The sequence below is a fragment of the Hyla sarda genome, chromosome 4 (genome assembly GCF_029499605.1).
Source record: "Hyla sarda isolate aHylSar1 chromosome 4, aHylSar1.hap1, whole genome shotgun sequence".
NCBI lineage: Eukaryota > Metazoa > Chordata > Amphibia > Anura > Hylidae > Hyla > Hyla sarda.
Window position 1 is genome coordinate 258482847 of NC_079192.1, and position 23627 is coordinate 258506473.

Below are 23627 nucleotides of genomic sequence, written 5' to 3' on the forward strand. Positions count from 1 at the left end.
TATTTCTCAGACAAGGATTGCAGTAACACATTTTGCTATACACATGTTTATTCCCTTTGTGTGTATTGGAACTAAACCAAAAAAAGGAGGGGAAAAAAGCAAATTGGACATAATGTCACACCAAACTCCAAAAATGGGCTGGACAAAATTATTGGCACCCTTTCAAAATTATGGAAAAATAAGATTGTTTCAAGCATGTGATGCTCCTTTAAACTAACCTGGGGCAAGTAACAGGTGTGGACAATATACAAATCACACCTGAAAGCAGATAAAAAGGAGAGAAGTTCACTTAGTCTTTGCATTGTGTGTCTGTGTGCCACACTAAGCATGGACAACAGAAAGAGGAGAAGAGAACTGTCTGAGGACATGAGAGCCAAAATTGTGGAAAAATATCAACAATCTCAAGGTTACAAGTCCATCTCCAGAGATCTAGATTTGCCTTTGTCCACAGTGCGCAACATTACCAAGAAGTTTGCAACCCATGGCACTGTAGCTAATCTCCCTGGGTGTGGACGAAGAGAAAAATTTATGAAAGGTGTCAACGTAAGATAGTCCGGATGGTGGATAAGCAGCCCCAAACAAGTTTCAAAGATACATAAGCTGTCCTGCAGGCTCAGGGAGCATCAGTGTCAGTGCAAACTATCTGTCGACATTTAAATGAAATGAAACGCTATGGCAGAAGATCCAGGAGGACCCCACTGCTGACACAGAAAAAAGCAAGACTACATTTTGCCAAAATGAACTTGAGTAAGCCAAAATCCTTCTTGGAAAAGGTCATGTGGACAGATGAGACCAAGATAGAGTTTTTTGGTAAAGCACATCATTCTACTGTTTACCGAAAATGGAATGAGGCCTACAAAGAAAAGAACACAGTACCTACAGTGAAATATGGTGGAGGTTCAATGATGTTTTGGGGTTGTTTTGCTGCCTCTGGCACTGGGTGCCTTGAATGTGTACAAGGCATCATGAAATCTGAGGATTACCAATGGATTGTGGGTCGCACTGTACAGCCCGGTGTCAGAAAGCTGGGTTTGCGTCCGAAATCTTGGGTCTTCCAGCAGGACAATGACCCCAAACATACGTCAAAAAGCCCCCAGAAATGGATGGCAACAAAGCGCTGGAGAGTTCTGAAGTGGTCAGCAATAAGTCCAGATCTAAATCCCATTGAACACCTGTGGAGAGATCTTAAAATTGCTGTTGGGAAAAGGCGCCTTCCAATAAGAGAGACCTGGAGCAGTTTGCAAAGGAAAAGTGGTCCAACATTCCGGCTGAGAGGTGTAAGAAGCTTTTTGATGGTTATAGGAAGCGACTATGGTATGCAAATAAATATTAAGTTAAGGGTGCCCATAATTCTGTCCAGCCAATTTTTGGAGTTTGGTGTGACATTATGTCCAATCTGCTTTTTTTCCTCCCATTTTTGGTTTAGTTCCAATACACACAAAAGAAATAAACATGTGTATAGCAAAACATGTGCTACTGCAATCCATTTCTGTGAGAAATACTTAAAGGGGTATTCCAGGATTTTTTTTTTATTTGACTATGCTACAGGGGCTGTAAAGTTAGTGTATTTCATAATATAGTGTCTGTACCTGTGTGTGATGGTTTTCTCACAATTCTTAAGTGATTTTCACCCCAATATTTATTTTTAACAGCATACAAAATGACTGGTGTCTCAGATTTTTCCCAGGTTGCAATGCAGCCGAGACCTGACTCACTAGTCAGCTGATGACAGGGAGCCTGTCTGCTTCAATGGGTGGAGCGATCGCTTGGTGGGAGAGAGATCAATCTGCAACTAATGCAACAGCTGTAGGCACCCTGATTGAAAACCACAGGTCTTTTGAATAGATGCAGCTCATTTATGTTTCAATGGGTGGGGTGGCTGATGTGTGGGAGGGAGGAAAATGGAATTGTGGGATTTGTAGTAAAAAAAAAAAAAAAAAAAAAGTCAAACAGGAAATACCAGTTCACAAAAAGCTAGTCACAGTGTTATGGTAATCTCACAACATAGCCATTTAGCCCGAAGACAAGCGCAGATCCTTCCTAAGCATGTCCATTACTGCCTGCCAGGTACGTACTAAAATCACCTTATTGTGGATAACCCCTTTAATTTTCTATAAAAATTTCAGGGGTGCCAACATTTACGAGCATGACTGTAAGGGTGCCTTCACACGGAGTAAATGGAGAGTAATTTAGGCTGAAAAATTTACCTGTGGAATTTTTTTTTTTCGCGAGAAATTTGCGGGAAATTTGCGCGCAATTTGGACATGGGGGAGAAAGAAGTGAAGGGTTTTTAAGCCATTTCCGCACAAATTGCGTGCAAATTGCCCGTGAATTCCGTGCGAAAACGATGTCGGGCGGAATTTTTTTTTACCATTGACTTTAATTGATTTCTGCTAGCGGATTCCGCCTGAAGAATGAACATGTTCTTTCTTCAAGCGGAACGGAATTCAGCGCCGGAATTCTGCTAGCAGAATTTCCGCAGTGTGAACAGGACAGCGGAAATAACATTAAAGTCAATGGGCAGAGGAGATGTGCATTAATTTGGAGCGGAGAATTCAAGAGGAATTACTCTGTGTGAACGCACCCTAATACAAGTGTGGTGTCAGAATGAAACATTTTTGCGGTAAAACTTGAAGTCTTATTTAATACATTCAGCACGTAACCTAGATCCTGTCAAAAAGCTTTCTTATACTCTACATGTGAAAGTTAGCGGAAGTCCCTTACATTTCTAAAAAGTTGCAAATATTTGTGTAGTTTGCAGGCTGTGCAAAATTGTGTGACACATTCCCCCAATGCCTATGAAAGCAAAATGGTTTAATATGCAGAAAGCCATTTAAAAGGGTGATCCGGTGAAAATATATATTTGTTTAACAATAGGTCCAGACTGCCTAAAAACACAAAAAAAAGCTTATATGTACCATCCTCGCTCCCATTATAGCCTGCAGTATCAGTGCCGCTCTCCGACAAACCTCCCCTTTGGAGCTGCAGACATGACATAGCAGCGCTGGCTAGTCAATAACTGGCTGCAGCAATGCCCACACTCGTGCGCAGCACTGTTACATCACTTCTGCAGCTCCTCAATGGGGAAGTTCAGTGGAGACCAGGCACCAACACAGGGGCTACGAGGGATGTATAAACTTGTTTTGTGTTATTAAAGGGGTACTCCGCTGCTCAGCATTTGGAACAAACTGTTCGGAACGCTGGTGCCGGCAGCGTGTGATGTTATAGCCCCGCCCCGTCATGACACCCCGCCCCCTCAATGCAAGTCTATGGGAGGGGGCGTTGCTCCCTCCGAAAGACTTGCATTGAGGGGGTGGGGTGTGACATCATGAAGGGGCAGGGCTATGACTTCACGAGCTCCCTGCGCCGGCTCCAGCGTTCAGAACAGTTTGTTCCAAACGCTGAGCGAAGTACCCCTTTAAGCAGTCGGGCCCACTGGTGACAAAAAAAATAAAATAAAAATAATAATATTTGCTACATCTCAGATTCCCTTCAGCAACAAAAAATGGTACCGGCTGATACTTAAGGACTCAACCCATTTTTATTTTTTCGTTTTTTCCTCCTCGCCTAAAAATCATAACTATTTTATACTTTCATCCACAGACTAGTATGAGGGCTTGTTTTTTGTGCAACCAGTTTTCCTTTGTAATGACATCACTCATTTTACCATAAAATGTATGGTGCAATAAAAAAAAAATACTATTTGTGTGGGGAAATCGATAAGAAAACCGCAATTAAGCAAATTTTGGAAGGTTTCATTTTCATGCTGTACACTTTAAGGTAAAATAGACCTGTTTTCTTTATTCTGTGGGTCAATGCGATTTAAATGATACCCATGATTACATACTTTTCTATTATTATACCGCTTAAAAAAAAAAATCACAAACTTTTTAACCAAATTAGTGCATTTAAAATCCCTCTATTTTGCTGACCTATAACTTTTTCATTTTTCCATATAAGCGGTGGTATGAGAGCGCATTTTTTGCACCGTGATCTGTCATTATTTTTTTTTTTGATACCACATTTGCATCTATAAAACTTTTAATACATTTTTTACCAATTTCATTTGGAATAAAATGTTATAAATTTTGGCCTTTTTTTTTTTACGTTCACGCCGTTCATTGTACGGGATAATTAACATTATATTTTAAGGGTGCGTTCACACGGAGTAATTCAAGAGGAATTTACTCGAATAATTCCTCTTGAATTCTCCGCTACAAATTAATTCACATCTCCTCTGCCCATTGACTTTAATGTTATTTCTGCTGTCCTGTTCAGACTGCGGAAATTCTGCTAGCAGAATTCCGACGCTGAATTCCGTTCCGCTTGAAGAAAGAACATGTTCATTCTTCAAGCAGAATCCGCTAGCAGAAATCAATTGAAGACAATGGTAAAAAAAAAAATCCGCCCGACATAGTTTCGGAATTCGCGCGCAATTTGCGCAGAAATGGCTGAAAACCCCTTCACTTCTTTCTCCCCCATGTCCCCGCGCAAATTCAGCGTGAATTACTCTTCATTTACTCCGTGTGAACGCACTGTAATAGTTCAGATATTTACGCACGCAGCAATACCAAAAATGTTTATTTAAAAAAAAAAAAATACACTTTTCTTTAACTTTTATTTGTATTTGTTCGATTGCTAATACTGTTCAGTGCTATGCATAGGGCATAGCACTGATCAGTGTTATCGGTCATCTTCTGCTCTGGTCTGCTCGATCTCAGATGAGAGGACCCGTGGAAGGCAGCAGAGGCAGGTGAAGGGGACCTCTGTCTGCTGTTCTGGATGATCGGATCTCCGCAGCAGCACTGCGGGCGATCCGATCATCCATTTTAGTGACCGAAGCGCTGCAGACGATGTGATCCGTATTGATCACAGCATCTGAGGGTTTAATGGCAGACATCCACGCGATCGCGGATGTCGGCCATTACCGGTGGGTCCCTGGCTGCTATCAGCAGCCAGGACCTGCCGTGCATGACCCGAACATTGCTCCGATGCTCACGGTCATGTACATAACGTAAATGTACATCCTGGTGCATCAAGTACCACCGCACCAGGACGTACATTTACATCCTGCGTCTTTAAGGGGTTAAAGCATTAACATATGATCTAATTCAGACCTAAACAAGTGTGCAAACAAAACAAGTGTGATATAACTGTATTTTAGAATTTCAGAAAGAGAAATTCATAGTATAGGAAATAAAACTGAAATGACTTCCCATATGACTTATGCCTGACCTCTGGTGGAGAGAGCTGTACTGAATATTTGCAGAGGAAACAATGTTTATTGTGCAACTGATCTAAACCCAGTTCTATGTGATTTTGTTTTTTGCAGCTCATTCTATAAAAGTTTTCAACAGGGTGTTAAAAATTATTGTTTAATATGCTTTTATCACAGCCTAAGAAGACATTTCTTGTTTAATCTGATCAACAACCTAAACTGAACATCAACATACATTACTGGAACCTTCTTATGTAAAACTATTTTTCTTTTTCTTGATCAAGAGAACAGAGAAAGCAGCTTTTATAACATAAGAAACAAGACATAGGTCCAAAGCCTCATGTGATCCGTAGAGCAGATTATACCATTGTTGTATTTATAATATAAATAGTATCATTCTGTTGACAAATAAAAACCCACACAGATTAATAGTCAATTATTACAAAAACATTTTCAGATTACAGAGGTGGTATATACTTACAGTTGACCTTAGATGTATAGGTTTAGCCATTGCCTTTACAACACGTCTTTTAGCAATTTCCTTATTTTCATCTGAAGTCTGTTGAGTTGGATTTACTGTTTTTTCATTCAGTTCCTTGACAAACACAAAAAGAAGGATATAAATATGTAAGAAAATAAATAATTATTTTATTAATCACTGCCAATTCCTAAAAGTTTGCTCTTTTTCCTTGCCCCAGTTCAGCGCCTTCCTCCTTTGTCTTGGTCTGACATTTTATGGTCTAAATTCGATTTAGTCCCCTTTTCTTCTCCTACATATACGGTACATGAAGTCCTTATGGCTTGAAAAGGAACTTTTGAAATATGTTTAAATCAAATCCAGTTACGGTACATTATTGTTGTGTTGCTTAACAAAAGTTTGCAGAAACCATGTTGCAGTACAGCACTGTACACACCTGAGAAATTTTGGCCAGTTCAGATATTGCTTGCTTGTTTCCAGGCTCAAGTTTTAAAACCATCTCAAAATCTACAAAAAAAAAAAAATAAAAAAGAGAAAACATGTTATTAGTTCTCTGACACTGGAGTTATGGTTGAGCCACCATTTTTTTTTTTTTTTAGTTAGACATATTTAAAATATACTTTTTATCCTTGGTCTTTAAATGGGGTATTCCCATGACGACATTAATGGATAGCCACAGAATATGTCACAATATCTCGGGATCAAGGCTGGAGGTGGTCAGGAAGCAGAAATAAGTCAGGCCTGCTACTGTAACTTTAATTGACTTTAATGAGAGCTGTATAAACAGCATAGCACTGGGATTACATTACATTATATGGATGAAAGAAAAAGTATAAAATTAAAAATGATAGAAGAAAAAAAAAAATAACTGTGTATTTCATTTTTAACTTTATAGTACCTTACATTAAATATGCCTGATCTTAGACTGTTTCAATGTGTCCCAACATAACCCAGAGTGATCAGGCAACCCTGCATGGTCCTCTTAAAGACTTAGGGCTGTCCAGTCTTTCAGGAAACCCAGGCGACTCCATCCTTAAGACTTATTTAGCATTTGTCATTTGGCACTTTAGTTATACACCCTGGGGGGAATTTACTGGCGTTTCACACTGAGCTTAGAGTGTACTTAAAGGGGTACTCCTCTGGCCAGTGTCCCGGCTGCGTTCGGAATATTTAGTTCCGAACGCTGTGCGCGTGCGCGCTGTGGGGGTCAGCCACGCCCACTTGTGACATCAGGCCATGCCCACTCAATGCAAGTCTATGGGAGGGGGCGTGGGCCACCGCACCAGGGGGCTTAGCCACCCCCCGCAGCGAGCGCACAATGTATGGAACTAAAATGTTCCGAATGCAGCCAGAACACTGGCCAGTGAAGTACCCTTTAACACCTCTTAATAAGGAGCTAAGAGCTGGTTTGGATTTCAGCTAAACGTATGCCTTTTTTCAGGTGTAAGTTTTAGTACATCCAGGGGGATTTCACAAATGATGTCCTCATTCTGGGAAAGTTCCACCTAGTGAGCAAAAATTGTGCAAAAATTCTAAATTTTTTTATGCCAAAACACTGGCGTACTTAGTTGATCAATTTCCTTCACTGGGTTTAATACTGACTGATGCTTTAGAGGGAAAATGGAGTGTTTTTCTAATTTCTCTCTTCAGAACATGAAATATGCCCAGAAACTGTGACGTATCGATTTTAAATAGGAAATAATTACTGTAGTTTGTATGTATAGCATGTATTCATATGCTACTGACTAAAGTGTATTTATGAATACAAATAGATGCTGTAAATGTGCGTCAAGACATCTAATCTATATCAAATACAGGTGAAAAACATATCAAAAATAAAATGTCAGCCTCTAAAACAAGCTGTATGACAATTTTTCACCGTTCTGGTTTTCTTCCTCTTGCACAGGCATGAACCTCAAACCACTAATACTATACAGTGGTCCCTCAACATATGATATTAATTGCTTCCAGGAGAACCATCATATGTTGAAACCATCATATGTCGAGTACATATGTCTATGTAAAAATGGTAATTGGTTCTGGGGCCTCGGAACCATTGTATGTTGAATACATATCTCTATGGGAAACTGCTAATTGGTTCTGGGATAACCATTGTATGTGGAGTGTATGGGGAGTGTTTAACAAACCAGCGTGCCGCCAGCTGTTGCACAACTACAACTCCCAGCATGCATGTACAGCCATTGACTGTCTGGGCATGCTGGGAGTTATAGTTTTGCAACAGCTGGGGGCACACTGATAGGGAAACACAGATGTATGGGGTGTATTGTGTGTATATGTATTGTATGTGATGTGTGACATCGCATACAGTACTGTACAGTTCTTTAAATACCTTCAGGGGGGACAGAATGTCCTCCATTACGATCCTGCCGACTACAGCTCTATAGGAAAGGAAGGGGAGGGCAGCCAGCAGCTCATTGGATGCCTGCAGCAAGATGCTGCAGGCTATTGGCTATGGCTGCACTGGGGGCGGGGCTTACACGGAGCTCACAGTGGAAGCCTATATGAGTTAGCAGGACAGCATGTGAGTAACAGGAGGCAGAACGTGGCACACGTGGAACATTAAACAACTATCTGTCAGTTGCTGAAGTTGTCAGCGCTGTCAGATAGCTGTTTGTACGATGGCTCGACACACAGCAGCATCATATGTCGAGGCTGCCTTCAACATACGATGGGCTCTGAGAGGCCATCATATGTTGAAATGATCATATGTCGAGGCCATCATAAGTCGAGGGGTCACTGTATAGTGTTCACATGCTTCATATTACAGGGAGAAGACTCATTCAAGGCAATATATTAAAGGGGTACTCAGCCCCTAGACACCTTATCCCCTATCCTAAGGATAGGGGATAAGATGTCAGATTGCCGCGGTCCCGCTGCTGGGGACCCCCGGGATCGCGGCTGCAGCACCCCGCTATCATTACTGCGCAGAGCGAGTTCGCTCTGCACGTAATGACGGGCCATACAGGGGCCGGAGCATAGTTACGTCATGGCTCCGCCCCTCATGACGTCACGGCCCGTACCCTCAATACAAGTCTATGGGAGGGGGCGTGGCGGTCGTCACGCCCCCTGCCATAGACTTGCATTAAGGGGACGGGCCGTGATGTCACGAGGGGCGGAGCCATGACGTCACGCTGCTCCGTCCCCTGTATCGCCCGTCATTACGCACAGAGCGAACTCGCTCTGTGCAGCAATGATAGCGGGACCGCGGCGATCTGACATCTTATCCCCTATCCTTTGGATAGGGGATAAGATGTCTAGGGGCAGAGTACCCCTTTAACTCATTGGGGGAGTTTTACTATTATTATCTATTCTCCGCAGTACTTTCGATGGAAAAAGTCTCTGAGCATGGGTCTATTGTCCATGCAATTTATCAAACATTGCACAGCATTTAGTAAATCTTGTGAACGGACATTATTGTCTATTCTACACAGCACTTTAGACGAGAAAAATCACACAAAAGTCTCAGAGCCTGAGACAAATATATCAAAAGTCGCACGTAGTACAGTTATTTATGATCACGCACTTCCCGCCACACAATAAGTATACTATAAAGTGAACATCTCGTATGTCTTCTGTAAGGTGCCAGCTGATTCCAGTTGCTTTCGTTCTTAGGTTCTGATATTTGGACAATAAATTTAACCTCTCCAAACCATGTTTTTCTTAAAGTATTTTTCTATCTATTCTTTAATGTTTATACCTTTTTTTTTTTTCTTTTTTTTTTTTTAAAGCATTCTAAGTTAGACCTCAACTCTGTTAATCTAAGTTCAAAAGGAGGATGATCCATGTGGCCAGAACCATAGGCTCAGTTCACACAATAGAAATTCAATTCCGGATAGGAAATTGGGACGGAGATTCAGTTGCAGCAGATTCATGTTTAATTCAACGTGACTCTTCTGCTCAGTGCACTTGGTGGAATTTACATGCCAGATCTTTGTGCAGAAGCCTCCTGGAATGCATAACTGTCTGGGGCAGTCCAAGGGCCGGAATATTCTGCCAGAGCATGCACTGTATGGAACGTGCACTTAGAGATTCTCCATGTGGATATTCCGTCTTGAGAACATAGCCTTAGGCACAATCGTTATTCAGCAGCATAGTAACCTGGAATTTTTTTTTCAGGTCTCGCAATTTAGAAAAATTTAAGAAGGAATCGGATTGCTTGCCATGGGAAACTGCCCATGCTTCACCAATTCTCCAGAGACTAAATTGCACCATGCGCATGGCATGAATTCATATGCCTTCTTCGAATCAGCTGCAAAAGTGAAATTGGAGCACCAAAATATAGAAAACCGAAAACAAAAAAATTTGCATCAGATATCTACAAGGATAACAAAATGACCCAAAAATTTAAAAAATTAGGAATCGTTGGGATTAAACTGTATTATTTTAGAATTTTATTTATTATTAGATTAGATTACGGTACTCTTCAGATTCAAGCTTAAATGTCATTTGAAATGTAAACTACACTGTGTTGTACGGTACATCCCAAAAAATTGATAAAAGGCTTCCTACTAACTATTTAGAATTAATTCCGCCAGGTCTGACATTTCAGCGTATTTTCCGTTGATGAGACTTTTTTTGAGACTTCACAATCAAAGTCTCAGTTGATAAATTCCTGACCACTGCATCTTATATATATACTATTTCTGCAGAGAAGAGCTCTAAGGCAAAAGTCTCATCTAAATAGACAGACTTTCTGAGAGACTTCTAAACAGTTTGATAAATCTCCCCCATTGTTGGATTAAATAGATTAACAGGTCTGTAACAGGAATTCTCTGTTAGGCTATATTCACACAAGAATTTTTGCATGGATTCTTGAATTCCACGTCCACATTGATTTGACTTGAATTCTGCATCTTTCCAGCCTTTGTGCAAGAATTCTACACAGTTTCCTGATGAATTCCACATGATTCCGCAGTACACCTAAAAGGTGGCCTTTATTTAATTCAAAAGTTAAATTCTGCAAGACTTTTGCACGATTCCCGCATGCATTCTGCGCACATTCTGCATTTTGCGCAGAAATTAAAGCTCCATCGACTGCAATGGGATTCCACAAAAATATAAGACAAGACATATTTTTGCAGAATGCTAAATTCAGCAGTGTGAATGGGACTGCAGAATTTCATTGAAGTGTATTAGCTACAAATTCCTGTAGAATTAAAGGGGTACTCCGGTGGAAAACTTTTTTTTTTTTTAATCAACTGGTGCCAGAAAGTTAAACAGATTTGTAAATTACTTCTATAAAAATCTTAATCCTTCCAGTACTTATTAGCTGCTGAATACTACAGAGGAAATTATTTTCTTTTTTGAACACAGAGCTCTCTGCTGAATCACGAGCACAGTGCTCTCTGCTGACATCTCTGTCCATTTTAAGAACTGTCCAGAGTAGGAGAAAATCCCCATAGAAAACATATGCTGCTCTGGACAGTTCCTAAAATGGACAGAGATGTCAGCAGAGAGCACTGTGCTCGTGATTCAGCAGAGAGCACTGTGTTCCAAAACTAAAAGAATTTCCTCTGTAGTTTTCAGCAGCTAATAAGTACTGGAAGGATTGAGATTTTTTAATAGAAGTAATTTACAAATCTGTTTAACTTTCTGGCACCAGTTGATAAAAAAAATAAAATTAAATTAAAAAATTAAAAAAGTTTTCCACCGGAGTACCCCTTTAACGACAATGGACATAAATGTATGTCATGGTGCCATGGTACTTAACGCACCATGAGGTACAGTTACGTGCTGCCATGACCGCGAGCATCGAACCGGTGCTCGCGTCATGCGTGGCAGGTCCCGGCTGCTATCAGCTGCCAGGTACCCGCCGGTAATGGCGGATATCCACGATCGCGCGGATGTCCGCCATTAACCCCTCAGATGCCGAGATCAATACAGATCACGGCATCTGCGGCAGTGCGTTACTTTGAATGGATGATCGGATCGCCCACAGCGCTGCCGCATGCCAGCTGGAGGTCCCCTCACCTGGCTCTGGCTGTCTTCCGGGGTCTTCTGCTCTGGTCTGAGATCGAGCAGACCAGAGCAGAAGATCACCGATAACACTGTTCAGTGCTATGCTCTATGTATAGCACTGAACAGTCTTAGCAATCAAATGATTGCTATAAATAGTCCCCTATGGGGACAAAAATAGTAAAAAAAATAAAATAAAAGTAAAAAAAAAAAAATTAGAAAAATCCCCTCCCCCAATAAAAAGGTAAAACATTAGTTTTCCCCATTTTTACCCCCCCAAAAAGCGTAAAAAAAATTATTAATACACATATTTGGTATCGCCGCATTGCGTAAAAGACCCACAAACTATTAAAATATATTGTTCATTATCCCGTACGGTGAATGGCGTAAGCGTGAAAAAAAAAAAAGTCAAAAATTGCTGCTTTTTTGTCAAATTTTATTCCAAAAAAGTTTTATAAAAAATGATTAAAAATTAAAACCTAAGCAAAAGTGGTACTGATAGAAACTAGAGATCATGGCGCAAAAAAGGAGCCCTCATATCGCCCCATATACGGAGAAATTTGAAAGTTATAGGTGGTCAAAATAGGGCTATTTCAAAAATACTAATTTTGCTAAAATGGTTTGAGATTTTTTTTATGCGGTACAATTATTGAAAAACATTTAACCATGGTTATCATTTTAATCGTATTGACCCACAAAATAAAGAAAACATGTAATTTTTACCGGAAAGTGTACAGCGTGAAAACAAAATCTTCCAAAATTTGCTAATTTGCGGTTTCCTTTTCAATTTTCCCACTTAATATTTGTTTGGTTGTGCCATACATTTTATGGTAAAAAGGAGATTTTTATGCTTACCTTAAAATCTCTTTCTCGAAGGATCCATTGGGGGGACACAGACCATGGGTATATGCTGCTGTCTCTAGGAAGCTTGACACTATGGCAACAAGAAAAGTCGGCTCCTCCCAGCAGGGTATATCCGCCCACAGGCACCTGAGGTAATCAGTTTTAGTCCCAGAGCAATAGGAGAAGACAGACAGTCAAGAGAAAAACCCACAAACTGTCCGAGCAACCAGAAGAAAAGGCAACTGAACACACCCTCGGACAGATAACTGAAATAGAAACACCAGAAAAGGGTGGGAGCTGTGTCCCCCAATGGATCCTTTGAGAAAGAGATTTTACGGTAAGCATAAAAATCTCCTTTTCTCTATCGGCTCCATTGGGGGACACAGACCATGGGATGTACCAAAGCCGTCCCTTGGGTGGGTAAGGAATCAGACAGGTGGACGGCTGGACCACCGCCGCCTGCAACATCTTACGGCCCAGAGTAGCATCAGCTGATGCAAAGGTATGAATCTGGTAGCACCTTGAGAAAGAGTGCAAAGACGAACACGCGGACGCCTTACAGAACTGCAAGGCCAAAGCCACGTAGCAAAGGGCCCAGGATGCCCCGAAAAACGGGTGGAATGAGCCAAAAACCTGAAGGGTGGGATCTGTCCGACGACCACAAAAGGTTGTGGAACAAAACGCTTCCAGGGATGAGAAGGGGCCGGACAAAAGGACGGTAGGACGATGTCCTCATTGAGATGAAAAAGTCAAAACCATATCAGGTACGAAGGACGGACCTGGATGGAAAGCAAAACAACTTGTCCTGGTATACAACCAGGAAGGGAGAATTGCAGGAGAGAGCTGCCAGCACTGACACCCTCGTAACAGAGGGAAGAGCAATAAGGAACGCCACCTTCCGGGGAAGGAGGCGAAGAGAAATGTCCCTGAGAGGTTGAAAAGGGGGGCCTTGCATGGCATCTAAGACCCAGTGCAAGTCCCAAGGGAAAAAAGGGGACTGATAAGGAGGGGCAGCTTGGGCCACTTCCTGAACTAGGTTTGGACATGATAATTGAAGGCCAGAGGACGTTGAAAAAGAATGGAAACGGCCGAACCTTTGAACCCTAAGGGAGCTGAAAGCCAACCACGACCAAAGAAAAAGGCTGAGTTTCACACCAACAGAAATAAAACCGCCAGGTATGGTGGTAAATGTTTGCAGGGGAAGGCTTGTGAGCCCTCAGCATGGTGCGAACCACTTGGGAAGAGAAACCGCGGGTTCTCAGAACCTGTGTCTCAACCGCCATGCCGTCAAAAGCAGAGACGGTAAATAGAGGTGGCACAGGAGACCTGATACAGGAGGTCTGGACGATAGGGAAGGCGCAGCGGTAAGTCGTTCAGGAGCCTGACCACAACGACGTACCACGCCCGCCGGGGGCCAGTCTGGGCCACGAGAATGGCGGGAACGCCCTCTGCTGTGAGTTGCCTCAGGACCCCAAAAAGAGAGGAAGGGGAGGAAACAGATAAGGTAGGGCAAAGCCCGACCAACAAACAGATAAGGTAGGGCAAAGCCCGACCAAGAGAGAGGAACGCTTTGGTTGTGGTGGGATGTGCAGAGGTCCACGCCTGGAGCGCCCAAGAGGTTGCAGGTCACTGCAAACACCTCCGGATGTAGGGACCACTCGCCTTGGATGGCTGAGGACCGGCTGAGAAAGACCACATGCCAGAGACGCCCGGAATGAAGATCGCTGAGATACTGGAAACCTGAGTTCCGCTAAAAGGGAATTTCCCAAGAAGCAAGCAAAGAAAGAATTGCCCTAGGCCCCAACATGTTGAAGGGGAAAAGGGCTTCTCAGGGGACCAAGGCCCCAGACCGGCCGGTCCTTGAAAACACCTTCCCAGCCTGACAGACTGGCAGGGAGGTGCAGGAAGGAGTGCCCCCGAAAAAGCAGGGGGGAAACGAAGCCACCATAGAAGCGACCGACAAGACTGTCGAGAGAACAATCTTGTGGTCGAGAGACAATGGAGACCTGTCCTACCGGAAGAGAATCACCAGTTGAAGAGGTCGGTGATGAAACTGGGCAAATGGCACGGCCTCCATGACCGCCGCTAACCGATCCAGGACATCCATGCAAAAGTGAATGGAAACTGGAGCAGGGTGCCGAAGTCATCGGACTCTTGATAAGAGAGTCAGCTGATTGGTCGGCGGAGTCGAAAGCGGATAGAGGCCGCGTCGAACTGGAGCCCCAGGAGAGCGGTTTGACTTCTCCCGATTGACCATCCAACCGAAGTGAGACAAGGTCTGGAGGTTGAGACTAAGACTCTCCAGGATCTGGGCCCTGGCTGGAGCTCAGATCAGGAGGTCATCCAAGTAAGGAATCACAGAAATAACTGTTGTCCGTAAAAGGGCTATCACAGGTGCCAGGACTTTGGTAAAGGTCCGCTGAGAAGTGATCAGACCGAAATTGAGAGCCACAATAGAAAATGACCGTCCGGAACTGCAAAACAGAGCTACAGCTGATGACCGGGAAACAATGAGATGTTGAGGCAGGCATCCTTGATGTCCACCGAGGAATGAAAACTCCCTGTGAACCATGGATGCCAGCACCGAAGGGAGAGACTCCATTCGGGATGGGAAGGCAGAAGATGCTGGCTGAGATACTCGAGAACCAAGAGTGGACGAACAGAAACACCTTTCTTGGGGACCACAAAGAGGTTGGAATAAACCTCGAAAACGTTCCCCTGAAGGAACCGGGACAATTACTCCCTGGATAAAAAAAGGAGCTGGAGCGCGCCCCGAACTGCCTTCGCTAGAGAGGGGGACCGGAGGGTCCAGGAAAGAAAAAGGCAATCCCAAGGAAGGGAAGCAAATTAGATCCTGTATCCGTTGACTACCACATCCCTGACCTAGGAATCCTGAATGTGCTTGGTCCAGGCATCACGGAAAAGTAAGAGGCAACCAACCACCCGAGAAAGGTCGGCGGGTGGGGGCAACCCTTCAGACCGAGGAAGGCCTACTGGTGCCTGATGGGGCCGCAAAACGGCCGGAACGGATAGGCGACCTCCAGGATAGGTCCGGAGGGAGCCCTCTTCCTGTGAAGGCGCCTGGCTGGACCCTTTGTTGGTACCCTTTGTTGGTACCAAAGGTCCGCAGAACCAGAAGGAGGACGATGGAAAGCAGTTCTGTGAGCCTTATTCAGAGGTAATAAAGAACTCTTTACCGCCCGTCGCCTCACTTCCTGAAGGCGGCGTCCACATTCCAGGCTTTAAGCCATATGGAGGGACGGTGGCTACCAGGTAGCTTGTGGCAAAGGCAGCACAGTGGCTGCGCATGGAAGCAGAACACAGAAAATCTCCAGCTGCGGAGCATCGGAGAGCTAGATTACATAAATCCTCCAGAGGGATCTTGAAGACTACCCTGGCGGATTTGGGAGATCATACTGAAAGGGCCTTTGACACCCAGGCCTAAGCATAAGCAGGAAGAACCTGCTGTCTCAAAGGCAAAGTTTGCCAAAGTCTCCACCTTCATGTCCGCTGGATCCTTAAAGGCAGCGGTCCAACGACCGGGTAGGCGCCTTAGAGAGGCGGGAGACTGGTAGATCCACAGTTGGAGAGGAGGTCCACCGAGCAATGTGGTCCTTGGCGAAGGGATACAGCGCTTGAACCTACTTGTCAGGGTGAGAGCTGAAAGTCTTGCGTGGCGGTCGGGCACGTAGAAAGGAGACTTCTGGAGCCACGTCCGAAGTTCCTGGGTCCTTTAGATGGAAGGTGTCTCTTATGGCCAAAACCAATGAGTACACCACATCAGGCATCCGTGCAGTCCTTTGAGTCGGAGGCCGAATCAGAAACCTCATCCACAAGTTCTCCTGTTGAATGGAACGAGGTGAGGCAGCCCTGGAAGAGGTAGGGCACGATGAGAGGAAACTTCTGGACCACGTCGGAAGTTCCTGGGTCCTTTAGCTGGAAGGTGTCTCTTATGGCCGAAACCAATGAGTACACCACATCAGGCATATCCGTGCTGTCCTCTGTGAAAGGAAACTTCTGGAGCCATGTCCAAAGTTCCTGGGTCCTCTAGATGGAAGGTGTCTCTTATGGCCGAAACCAATGAGTGCACCATGTCAGACGTATCCAATCGGAAACTTCATCATCAACAAGTTCTCCAGGTGAATGGGAACGAGGTGAAGCAGCCCTGGAAGAGGGAGAGACTGACCTGGTACGCGGATCTGGAAAGCTAGAGCGGCGACCATGGGAGCGTCCACTAGGGGAGAGACACTTGCTACAAGCTGGAGTAACGGGGCGATACCTGTGAGGGGAGCGTCCGTGCCTGCCAGAAGAGTCGCGGGATGAGTCAGATGAAACACCTCTATGACGCTTGCGAGAGCGGTTAGTATAGGGGGGAGAGCGGGTCCCTCTGGAGGGCCGGCGTAGGGTGGACCTCTCCAAGGCTGTCACCACAGAACGGGAGACCTAAGCCAAGTCGATATAGACTGGGAGAGTGGTAGAAATAGCAGGGGAAGCAGTGGTGCAGGTGGAACAAGTGGGTTCAGCAGAACCAAGTATGGTAGAGTTGCTATCCCCTGCAAGAACAATAGGCGACCAGGCCCGTGGCATCTGTCTAGAAGGAGGGACAGTTCCGGGCTTAGACACATCCATTTTTATATAATTATTTATTAATTTATTAAAATTTATTTTATTTTATTTATTTATTTTTTCTAAGAAACAGCTCACTCAGTGTATGTGTCTGTCCCCAATAAGGTAGCTGCTGTGAGGAGCGCTGCACGGCTGAGGGGAGAGAGCGAGGGAGAAAGAACGCATAGCCAATGAGAAGAGAGAGGCCGGCCTAGCCAAAGGGCGCCTCTCATTGGCCCTCAGAAACCCCCTGCGCGTGCTTAGCGCTGATTGGCAGAGAAAGGGACTGGCCGCATGCATAGAAGGAGAGAGAGAAGGATTCCCGCAGTCGTGAGTGGGCGGGGCTAAAGCCCGACAAGGGCCCGCGGCCAGAGAAGGAAAATGGCCGGGCTATAATGGCGTCCTCACTTCCCATAAAGAAAAAACAGTGAGCGATATGGCCGGAGATAGGGGCCGCGCTCACTGAGAGCGCAGGAGAAGTTGGCAGTGTTCCGCTGCCGAAATGAAAGTAACTGCCTGAGTAGTGTCAGCGTCTGAATGAATAGACGCCGGAGTGAAGGAAAGACTTGAACACAGTCCTACACCACTGATTTTAAGCCCCCATTGCCTGAGACTGTTCCCCACAATTCAGGAGATAATAAAGAGGAGTGGGCTGAAGTAGGGGGTCTCCAGAGGATGAATAATCCTAGGACCTGCAAGAAAAAGGAGAAAAATACTCACCTTCAGTCAGAAGAACCTAATGGAGTCTTCAGTCATGAAGTCTTCAGTCAGCATTTGTCACCTGCATCATGCCGGGCTGCAACAGTGAGACGAGCAGGGAAAAGTGGGGGACCCGGACCCATGAGGTACAATCCCAGGCGCTGACCGTTGGCGAGAGGGGGTTGACAGTACATGCACGATTTCTGTGCCCCCTCAATCGCAAATGGGGAAACAAGAATACTATGTTCCTGAGTCCCCACCTGAAAACAGGAAAGAAAAAGGAATAATAAACTAACACGTCCCTAAACCTAGGAAAATAAAAAATATGAGACCTGGTCTGGAGAGAACTCCAGACCAGTGTCTACCTCCTTAGACACTAAGCTAAAACTGATTACCTCAGGTGCCTGTGGGCGGGTATACCCTGCTGGGAGGAGCCGACTTTTCTTGTTGCCATAGTGTCAAGCCTCCTAGAGACAGCAGCATATACCCATGGTCTGTGGCCCCCATTGGAGCCAATGGAGAAATAAGTGATGTAATTACAAAGTAAAATTGGTGACGCAAAAAAACAAGCCCTCGTATGGGTCTGTGGATGGAAATATAAAAGAGTTATGATTTTTAGAAGGCCAGGAGGAAAAAAAATGAAAATGCTAAAATAAAATTGATCTGGTCCTTAAGGCCAAAATGGGCCTGGTCCTTAAGGGGTTAAAATGCGGAAATACATACGGATTCTGCCATGTGAACATAGCCTTAAATTCACTTTATAAAGTGGCATAGCTCCAAATAGGCCAAGGTTGACATGCCACTGAGCAAAAATTCTCAAGAACCTCTTAGCACCTAGTAAACTAAAGAAGTGAAGAAATCAGAAGAGAAAGTACTTAGAAAGTTCTGTGTTTACACACAAAACACTCTTTTAAATCAGGAAACAAGAAATTTCTAAGTGCTGTGTAAAGATAATAGACTAACCTTTAGTAGTGATTTCACTGAGGAACATTTTGACATTGACTCCTTTTGACCTGTTCTTTAACACATTTTAGATATTTGAAAGCCCACGTAGACACCAGTATGTGGGTCACACTGTGTACAAACATTTACGTGCTTAGAATATATAGGCACAGATGGAAAGTCACTAATGGTTATATTAAATGTGGTGCTTCTTTACATGCCCTACAAAATCACAGGTGTGATATCTTTCATTCTGTAGTCTAACAATTTACAGACTGATATGTATTAAATTTATAAACAGTTGCATACAGAATGGTCTGGAGGAGAATTTTGAAATAAATTTATAAAAACCTTTACCAGAGCTCATTAGCTGAGCTGTGATTGGTTTCTGTGGAAAATAATCGCTCCACTTTTTCCTCTGACACAGTTTGATAAATCTGGGCCTTTATGTTTGGTGGTCACCCTATATTCACTCATGCAATTTATTCTACATCCTTCCCATCTCATGCAGTTAATGTGTGTATAGATCCCATTCTGCTTTCACTATTACGACTATTTATTTATTGTACTGTTACAACACGGTGAAACAATGACAGCAGTTTTCAGTTCTGAAAAGTTGTGCCCCCGACCCCCTCCCCTTATTTTCTTCAGTTATTAACACCAATTTTTTATGGCAGCTTTGTTACATTTTCAATTATCATGCCTTGCACCAACTATTGCCACCTATGTTCAAATAAATCACTGTGACATCCATACTCATAGGGGGAAGATCGATCAAAACCTGTGTACAGTATGAGTAATGCATTTGCTCATAGCAACCAGATTGCTTTTTTATTTTTATAAAGGCCCCTGAAAAATGAAAGAAACAACCTGATTATTTGCTATGGGCAACTGCACCACGTTCTGTACACAGGTTTTGATTAGTCTTACCCATAATCCCTATGTATAGCTATGTCTATTGCACCCTAAATTAATACACCCCTACTAACAAAGTGACAAGGTGTTTTTTCTGTTCTTGTATTTATTAGATATTCTTTTTATTGTCTATTTAATAATTATATTCTTAACAATATGCCAATTCTATATGCATTGCATATTAAGTATGTCCAGCTATGCTAAGTGGGTGTAATAGCTGATGCAAGCTACATTATTATGTTTTGCATCTTTAGGTACCCTTTCTGCCATTAATTTTGTATAAAACAGCTTTTAAGCCTAGATTTTTTATGCTTACCATAAAAAATAAAAAAAAATTTAAAAAAATAAAAATAAAAAAAACTCTTTCTTGGAGGATCCATTGGGGGACACAAAAAAACGTGGGTATATGCTCTTGCCAATAGGAGGTGCTGACACTAAGCATACAAAGAAAAGTTGTCCCCTCCTGGCAGGCTATACCCCACCTACTGACCCTGAGCTAATCATTTTAGTCCCAAAGAAGTAGGAGGGAACCGACAGAGAAAGAAACCAGCAGGTGTCTGAGGGAACCAGACAATAAAGGAACCGAAGAACACCCCTCGTACAAAACAAACCGAACCTCAGTCACCACAATGGGTGGGTGCTGTGTCCCCCAATGGATCCTCCGAGAAAGAGATTTTACGGTAAGCATAAAAAATCTACTTTTCTCAGTCGGTACTATCGGGGGACACAGAAACCGTGGGACAGAATCAGGCAGAGGACTGAGCCACTGCCGCCTGCAACACCTTATGACCCAAACCGGCGTCAGCTGACGCAAAAGTGTGCACTTGGTAAAATTTTATGAAAGTGTGCAAGGACGACCAAATGGCCGCCTTACAGACTTGCAGGGCCGAAGCCCTATTGCGGAGAGCCCAAGAAGCCCCAACAGAACGTGTGGAATGCGCAGTCACCGGAAAAAGGTGGGACCTTTCCTTTGCGACGGTACGATTCCAAAATAGGGCAGAACGGATCCACCGCGAAATGGTCACCTTGGAAGCCGGAAGACACCTGTGACTACCCTCTGGAATCACGAAGAAGCAGTCACCCTGCCGGAAAGAGGAGGTGACCGAAAGATATATCCGGACAGCCCGAACAACGTCCGGACTATGAAGGGAACGCTCCTTAGCATTGGAAGGAACCAGACAAAAGGAAGGAAGAACAATCTCTTCGTTCACGTGAAAGGGGGAAACCACCTTGGGCAAGAAGGAGGGTGCTGGCCAAAAAACAACCTTGTCCTGATGAAGGACCAAAAGAGGGGACCATCAGGAAAGAGACATCAACTCAGAGACCCTCCTAATAGAAGTGATTGCGATGAGAAAGGCGACCTTCCATGAAACGAAGCGAAGAGAGGCATCCCGAAGAGGTTCGAACTGAGCCTCCCTCAAAACCCCAAGCACCAGGTGAGGTCCCAAGGAGGAGTGGGAGATCTGAAAGGCGGCACCTTATGAGCCACGCCCTGCAGAAAGGTACGGACATGAGAATTGGAAGCTAACTGCCGTTGAAACAGAATAGAAAGATATGAAGATAAAACTGAAAAATATCCGCACTCACCACTCAGTATGCGACTCGATGCTCCTAGGACAGGGGCTGACCGAGGATACGGGCTGCAGAGATGGACGGCCCTCAGAGGCTAACTACCGGTGTTTTCGCGCAGATCTGCACTTCATCCGGCCGGATGAAGTGCAGATCTGCGCAAAAACCCCGGTAGTTAGCCTCTGAGCGCCGTCCATCTCTGCAGCCCGTATCCTCGGTCAGCCACGGTCCTAGGAGCATCGAGTCGCATACTGAGTGGTGAGTGCGGATATTTTTCAGTTTTATCTTCATATCTCATACGTTGATATCTATTTCATTACGTCCTAGCACCACTGCCAACTCACTATAGGATAGAGGACTGGTCTTAGCTACTATTACTCCACACCTGGTCACCTGTTAATGGCCGAATAGGGCAGTGCCGCCTTAATCTCTTCACATGAATGTACAGAATAGAAAGAGCCGACACTTGACCCTTAAGAGAACTGTGGGTCAATTGTTGATCTAAAGCGGATTGTAGAAAAGAAAGAAGACGTGGAAAGGAAAGCACGACCGGGGAAACGGACTGAGCCTCGCACCTCCTAAAATAAGCCTTCCAAGTGCGGTGGTAAATCCTAGCGGAGGAAGGCTTCCGTGCGCGAAGCATGGTGCGAATCACCCCGGACAAAAACCCCAGAGCTCTCAAAACTGCGGTTTCAACCACCACGCCGTCAAATGCAGAGACAGTAAACTGGGGTGGCAGAGAGGACCCTGGGAGAGCAGATAAGGACAAAGTGGAAGACACAGCGGTACGTCGGTGACTGGCTGAATTAAGTCGGCGTACCACACGCAACTGGGCCAGTCTGGATCCACCAGAATGACCAGAGCATCCACTGCCAGAGCCAGAGGGTCTCGCAACTTTGCGACAAAGTGGGGAACCTGCCTGTTGTGGCGAGATGCAAAGAGATCCAGGTCTGGAGTACCCCAGAGATCGCAGATCTGTGCAAACACCTCCGAATGGAGGGACCATTCCCCCGGATCTGCCAAAGAGCGGCTAGGAAAGTACGCTTCCCAATTCTCCACACCCAGTATGTGGATCACGAGAGAGCGGGAACTTGAGTCTCGGCCCAGATCAGAATCTTGGAGACCTCCTCCATCGCTGAACGACTGCGCATGCCACCCTGGCGATTGATGTATGCCACAGCCGTGGCGTTGTCCGACTGAACACGGACTGGCCAATCCTGAAGGAGGATCTCACAGTGGAGGAGGCAAAGAAAGATGGCCCGGAGCTCCAGAAGATTAATAGGAAGGCAAGCCTCCCGAGGAGACCAGCGACCTTGGACAGTCAGATCCCGAAACACACCCCCCAGGAGCAGCTGCAACGATATGGACGGAGCAGGAGAGGAGAGGAGGAGCTAGCAGTCCGTCCCAGAGGATGTATCCACCCCAGGACAGACTCCATTGGTGAAGACTGACCCCCAAACGCGCGCACCGAGCTGATAGGTAAACCAGTGACCCCTGGTGCACGCACAAAGAACGTATTGGTGAGTAGCACCAGTGGGCGGGTGCGCCGCCACGTGCTCCAATGCGGGCGAAGAGAAGTCCTGGACCCAGCCGTGGCCTATAGTAATGAACTAGTCCCACGCGTCTGCCAAGAGCAGGCGACAGTGAGAGTAAAAATAAAAAAGACGCTGCTGCGGCCGGCATCCCTAATAGAGAAGGTGCTGCGCCCGTAAGCAGTGCCGGGGAGGGAGCAATCCCAGGAGCCCCAGCACTGAAATAAAACACCTCACCATAAAGATGAAACTCCCCCCCCCCCCCCCCCCCCCACAGGAGACCCCAGACTCCAATGAAGAAAAGGGTTAAAATACCCCCCCACAGGAGACCCAAGCCCCCCCCCCACCCAGTAAGGATACTAGAAAAAGAGCGGCGGTGGGAGAGTGGAGAGGAAGGGGGGAAGGATATACTCACCCTGTACACCGCCATACTTATCTAAGGAGTCTTCAGCCAGCTATAGTCACCTGCATCGCATCAGGCTAAGACAGCAGGACAAGCAGGAAGGATAGGAGGACCTGGACCCAAGGTGTAACCCCAGGCTCTGGCCGTTGGCGGCAAGGGGTTAACGGTGCATATTCTATGCCCGTGCTCCTTAGCCACATATGGGGGAGCATACCCCCACCTAAATAAAAAAAATAAAAATAATAATAATAAGGAGTAAAAGAACCTAAAACAGGCCCTAAATATAAAATAAAAAAAGAAGACCAGGTCTGGAGAGCTCCAGACCTGTGTCTGCCTCCTACTGACACTAAGCTAAAACTGATTAGCTCAGGGTCAGTAGGCAGGGTATATCCTGCCAGGAGGGGACGACTTTTCATTGTATGCCTAGTGTCAGCACTTCCTAGAGGC

The 23627-nt window shown here is 44.9% G+C and overlaps 2 protein-coding genes across 3 annotated transcripts in view; one reads left to right on the forward strand and one right to left on the reverse strand.

Moving 5' to 3' along the window:
• The window catches only part of LOC130369167 (mitochondrial inner membrane protease ATP23 homolog), a 100801-nt gene that overhangs the window by 43298 nt on the left and 33876 nt on the right, over positions 1–23627 (forward strand). The window lies entirely within an intron of this gene.
• Positions 1–23627, reverse strand: part of RPAP3 (RNA polymerase II associated protein 3) — a 62611-nt gene that overhangs the window by 17404 nt on the left and 21580 nt on the right. For both annotated transcript variants that reach the window (XM_056574011.1, XM_056574012.1), the window contains exons 11-12: positions 6133–6203; positions 5700–5813 (exon numbers count right to left, since the gene is read on the reverse strand). In XM_056574011.1, the coding sequence (XP_056429986.1) occupies positions 5700–5813; positions 6133–6203 (185 nt within the window). The remainder of the gene's footprint in view (positions 1–5699; positions 5814–6132; positions 6204–23627) is intronic.